This window comes from Homarus americanus, unplaced genomic scaffold, assembly GCF_018991925.1.
Source record: "Homarus americanus isolate GMGI-L3 unplaced genomic scaffold, GMGI_Hamer_2.0 scaffold56009, whole genome shotgun sequence".
Taxonomy (NCBI): Eukaryota; Metazoa; Arthropoda; class Malacostraca; order Decapoda; family Nephropidae; genus Homarus; species Homarus americanus.
In genome coordinates this window covers 2,435,126-2,441,125 of record NW_024739542.1, presented here as the reverse complement: position 1 = coordinate 2,441,125, position 6,000 = coordinate 2,435,126, and the positions used below count along the sequence as shown (strand labels likewise).

General features: G+C 34.1%; 1 protein-coding gene across 1 annotated transcript in view; it reads left to right on the top strand.

Moving 5' to 3' along the window:
- The first annotated feature begins 1,402 nt into the window (after nucleotides 1-1,402).
- The window catches only part of LOC121874856 (tRNA dimethylallyltransferase-like), a 114,634-nt gene continuing 110,036 nt past the window's right edge, over nucleotides 1,403-6,000 (top strand). Inside the window, exon 1 of the mRNA XM_042379148.1 lies at nucleotides 1,403-1,579. Within this exon, the coding sequence (XP_042235082.1) occupies nucleotides 1,433-1,579 (147 nt within the window). The 5' untranslated portion in view covers nucleotides 1,403-1,432. The remainder of the gene's footprint in view (nucleotides 1,580-6,000) is intronic.

Genomic DNA, 6,000 nt, shown 5'->3' with positions numbered 1-6,000 from the left:
TGATGCGTAAATGTGTTCAAACAATAACACGTGGATGGAATGATACATTTTTATTCACTAATGATGTGTATAAATTGGTGTATAATGTTGAATGTGGTCATGTAGGAGTAATTTATATGAACATTATCTATCTTCAGTTTAGTAAGATTAGGTCAGGATAGGTTAGGTTAAGTTTGGTTTGGTTAGGTTAAGCTTGGTTAGGTTATTTTGGTTGAGGATAGGTCAGCTATGACTTGATAAGGTTTGGTTAGGTTAGGTTGTTTCTGGCCTTGTTAGGTTTTGGTTACGTTAAAATTATCTTCAGGTTTGATTAGAATTGATGTCGATTGTGTTTAGTTTGGTAAGGTTTATTTTGGTTAGGTTAGGTTTAGTGAGGTTGGGTTGGGTTATGTTAAATATGGATAAGTTGAGCTCGGTTTGGTTAGCTTAGATTAGATTTGATTAAACTTGGTCAGGTTTGCTTTAGTTAGATTAGGTTTGGTTTGATTTGGTTAATTCGAGTTGGTTGGGTTAAGTTACATTAAATTTAGTTATATTAGATTCAGATTGGTGCTTCAGGTACAGGATTGGGTTCACGTGAAGATTAACCCCCACCCGCCCACCCACCCACACGCTAACCTAGTCAAGTGAAATAAGCTGGGGATTAATCTTCTGGTGATCCTAAAATTGTATAGTTCTAGATATTGTGATTTAAACAATATAATGGTTATCGGCTCAATCTAATGTAATTTTGAACTAAATCGTTGAAATCTCAATATTTTTGTTGCGCTTACCTACGGAAGTATACAAAGCTTTATACTCATAAAAGTAAATAGTTTATCATTCAAATAAACATTAAATTCTGGAAATCCCGCTTTTATTATCGCCCAATACGTTATAAATATATTCAAAGGCGTTCTGATTTGTTATATTCTGATAAGACATAACGAATTGTCATGTTATAAGCAAGATAAAGAAACATTATTAGGCATCCCCAAGTTTACCCAGGGTGACAATCGGCTTTACATATATGGATTTTAAACTTAATATTGATGTAAATGTTCATATATCATGTTCTCCTTTGTATTAACAAGAGAAATGTCTTATTATATCAAAAGGCCAAACTCTTCTCGGGTCTTTGTGGAGGAGGTAAGGTTTTGGGTCACTGGGGACACGGGTCCACAACACGTGCGTCAGTTTATTCTTCTGCGTCTTCTGGCAACTGTGTTTGAGTTACCCATTACTTACAACCTTCCTTTATTATTTTAGTACACTGAATAATAGTTAACATAATAACAAAACGACTATGATATATTTATTATATCTTTATTATATTTCTAATTAGTTTGGGGGGAATAAGTATTATTTTGTAATATTTAATTTAAAGGCGGAGGAAGAGTTGAGAGAGTCCCACGTGTTGTGACGAGCTGCGCCGTCAGCTGATGGAGTCAACATGGCTTCCATCTTGGCGAGTACAGCACGGGTTAGTCGTCTACCTGTCGTCGTAGTTTTGGGTGCGACTGGGACGGGTAAATCTAAGTTGGCTTTGGAAATAGCTGGTAAATTTAATGGTGAAATAATCAGCGCGGATTCTATGCAAGTAAGTGAAGGTTTATGTTGTGTAAATGGTTGGTAAATGAGGAGTATGTGTACGTGTGTGTCTAAGGTGGTGTGATGGCGGAACAAGAGCCGGGTAATTCAGTCACCGGTTGTCTTGAAAACGTCTTAGCGAGTGTTAGAGTTGATGTATCACTATGATGATCACATGAGGTGTTGCAGAAATATAAAGAAGGAAGTCTGAGGACAGAAGTTAGTACACATTTCCCCGCTGTCGTCTGCATTTGTCACCAAGGGACGAGCAGAATGCACTTCATGCACTGCAACAACCATGCGGTCCCAGGGTACAAGCACAGTTACTTTCCTGATGTTTTCTTGAAGGTAATTATCATAAAGCTCCAAGTAAAGAAGAGGTCTAGTAATATTTACTTGACCTGACAACGTTTTAGCAGACAACAACAGTACATCTCGCCCACCATTAGCTACTTTGTTTTTACTTTATTTAAGTGTCTCTCTTCTTCTCTGTGTTCTTACCTGACATCCTTCCTTGTGCTTTATCAATTAACACTCATATAGGCGTGTAATGGAGAGATATGTGGTGAAAATTGTTCAGTATTTGATGACTTGAAAGATGATAGTGAATGTGTAAGTGAATGATTGAGGACTCCATATGTAAATCACAATTTTAAGATGGACATTTAGTTGTTTTAACCTAACAAACATAGCTGGAAATAAGGTAGTTAGATAAGGCAAAGTTATGTTAAAGTTATAATACAAGCCTTATGATATTTTCATTCTTATTCTTCATTGTGTCAGGGTATGAAGTCACTTTGATATCCATTTATTTTGAGAAGGCTTATAATTTGAGCTACTAAAATTTCAGAGTTGCACAGATGATAAATTATAAAATTATGTTCCCTTTGTTGATATAATTTCAATATTTTTATACCATTTTAAGTTAGAAAGTCAATTGGGGTTTGTTTGGTTAAGGAGATGGATGATGCATTATTTTCTGAATTTGTTTGACATTCTCATGGCTGAGCTTATTCGAATTAATGAAATGTACTTTCCACAAGGGATATTGGAAATACCATAAGAATTTATAGACTTAATGTATAGTTTGTCCTCATGAAGCATTGCTGTCAAGTAAACAATGATCATTCAGGGAGACAGTACCTAAACTTTTACAGACAATGGGCAATCTAGAGACAACCTAACCTAATGATCTTGGATGATTTATAGTTAGGTTTGATTTAGTGTGTTCATGTCATCTGCCGTCATTAATGGTTAAAGCCCACCGTTCTTTACTTTTTCATTTTTAATAAGTATTGCTGCTCATGGATGTGTTACGTGTTTTCATAATTTTGTGGTGATCGTTCCTCAAACATTGGTAATGATTTAGGGATTAATTTTCTTTTTTAATCTTGTGAGTTAAAAACAACTAAGTTAATCTAAACTGGGCATGTACTCATCTACCGTGGAGGGGGATAGGCACCAATAACTATACTACTAGAAAATCACCGTCATAGTTATGGGCTCATAGACTGGTGTTTGCGGAACAATAGCCAATTTTCTTTTAATCCTTTCTTCCCACTAACTTTACATTTTATAAATTTTAAACAAACTTCCATAAAGATCCCACCAAATAATGTAAGGGAGTAGGTGGGTGTCTGTCTCTTAAACCTTTCCTTGTATATTTAATGGTGTGTTCTGATTTATCATCGTATAATGATTGTTCAGTATTACACATCTATGAAGGTAATGGAGGAGAGTTGGAAATAGAGGCACCTATACATCAAGACATTCTATGTAACTGTTTAAATGCTATGATTTTAGGGAATTAGATATTAATCAGTATTATTGGTGTATGCTCTTTGTCATGCATACAAATAGTTGCCTCTTATTCGTTGTTACTTTTACCAGTTACATTTATGGAGAGGAGCTTATGTTTGTTCGTAGATATATTTCCAAGTGAATCTCATTAAAAATGTCTCTTAATGCACGTCATGCAAGTTCAATGGGGTTTTAAAACATGACATGGCAAATCATACAGAAAAATATCGTGACGTTATCTCTCGTAATGGCTGATAAATTAGGCTCGTCATATCATTCGCTCGAGGTTAAGTTAGGTTATTTTAGAATCATTCACCTTTTGGTCATCGTGAGAGACACCTTAATGAGATTTATTCATATTAGCCTCGGACTTTAAGATAAGTGATGAAGTTGACCACGAGAACTAATTGAACCTAACTGACACCATCCTCGAATCCTTAAAGTGTATTTTTTGCTGGTGGTCTACTTGATCAGCAGTTTATAATGTAATTTACTCCTCGCTACCCTTTTGTTATGTATTTACATTCGCTGCTTTAAAACAAACAGTGAAATACCAATAGAAAAGTTTGTCCGATATAAATACACATGATTTCTATTTCGGTTAAACCTTTTTACTCTGGATTTGGTAAATTTTATTGGCTGTGTGCACCACAAGATGCTAATGATGTTGATAAAATGAAATGGTCAGACTTAACTGCCTAAGGTAGCTAATTGGTTGTACAAAACTTCTTAATGGAGTTAGATTATGGGAGTTAAGATTTAATTTGCTTTTTGTCATCATTGGTACACCTGAAAGTACAGCCTTATCTTATTTATCTTTACTAAAGACAGTACCTTTTCATTTTTTCATGCATGCTGTAGTGTTTTGTAGTTCACCATTTTGCACTTTTTTCAATGAATTCAGTATTATGCTGATAAGTTATAATATTTTATGTACAGTATTGTATTTCGTGAGTACACTACTGTATTATCATTACAGTACAGTACAGTATGACAAAAGTCAAGACTAGCTGCAAGCACTATTTAATAACAAATATTAAATACATGGTACACTACAGTACTGTATATCAAAATACTCCTTATGCATAGTAGAATCCATTTCTGGCGTGATTTCTAATTCCTATTACTCTACTTTGAATTTACTTTTTTGAAGTAGCAAGCTGGCAAATGAAAGCAAACTTCACCATAGTGTGTATGATTTTAGCAGGAATGAACCACTGAGTGATGTACAGTATACAGACAGTACAGTACAGTACTCTACTGTCAAAAATGTATACAGTACCAATTGCCTACCCAGGACTTATTCCTTTACAGGAGTAAATTTAAAGTACCTGTATTTGAATGAGAATACAGTACTGTACTTTTAATTTCTACGAATACAAACCCAAAGAAACGGTGTCACTGATTGCGAATACAAATACTTTATGAAAGTATTCATAAATGCATTCAGGAATGCGATTAGTTAAAATAGCTTTTTATTGCTATAAGTATGGTACTGTACTGTATGTAATGGTGCAGGTTGATGATTTAATGATTGGTATTCAATATATCAAACCTGTCCTGTCACACGCGTTACAGTAAATGTTTGGCACACAAAATAATTAATTTCTTTCCAATTGCTTATAATAATGACTATGATGTATATAAAATTTAAATCCAATTTTAATTAGGAGTCAGAAATTATTGTTGAAACAAAAACTTTAAGCTACAATTTGGCAGCATACGAGCATACATCTCACACGGTACGAACACATCACCGGTCACCTACCCACCCCAGTGATGACCGTTGAGAGTTGTGTGCTATTTACTAACATTCTGTTTCAAAATTTAACTTAATTGTATAATGTACTACAGCTTTTCGGATGTCTCAGGTCACAGATTTAATAAGTGGTTGTTCATCCTAAAAACACTCTCTCTCCATTCGTCCAAAATAAATTATATAAAGTTAATGGTAATTTCTATCAAGAAAACCATTATTATTCATCAGATTATCCTATGAATACTGTACTTTGCCTGAGGAGTACAGTTTGTACTTGGATTTCTAAAAGTAATGTATTCAAATACAAATACTGTATCCTGAAATGCTGTATTCGAATGCAAATAACAAATAATCCAAACCTGGATTCCACTGAGATTTGGATTCCTGACTAAGTGACTAGCCAGTCAGTGCCATTGCTATAGGCAATCATCAAATCACAAGAAAATTCACTTTATCAGATTGGTTTACCAGATTTTTTTTCATTAGTGGGCATCAACAAGTGAACATCTGAGATAAACAATAAATTCTTAAGAATTGTTACAGAAGACCTTATTGGACATGAAGATTAGTAACTGTAATTTTTAAATGTAGAAGAAATAGTGTCACACTTATTGTGGCATGAATAAATGTAGGATTGTTTTATTTAAAGGTTTGATGACATTTCAGAAAGTTAATTGCTCTTTTATTTTGACACTGCTTTCTAATAATTTGTCAAGTTTGGGTGATTTTATGTATAATAATGACAGGAAATTTAGGTGTGTTAGCAATACTGTACAGTATGTTAAATGAGGCTCTAAAGAGAGAGACTGTTTGTTGTCAGAAATGGATGAAAACTGTACATGAAATGGTGGATGCAACTATTATTCGTCACT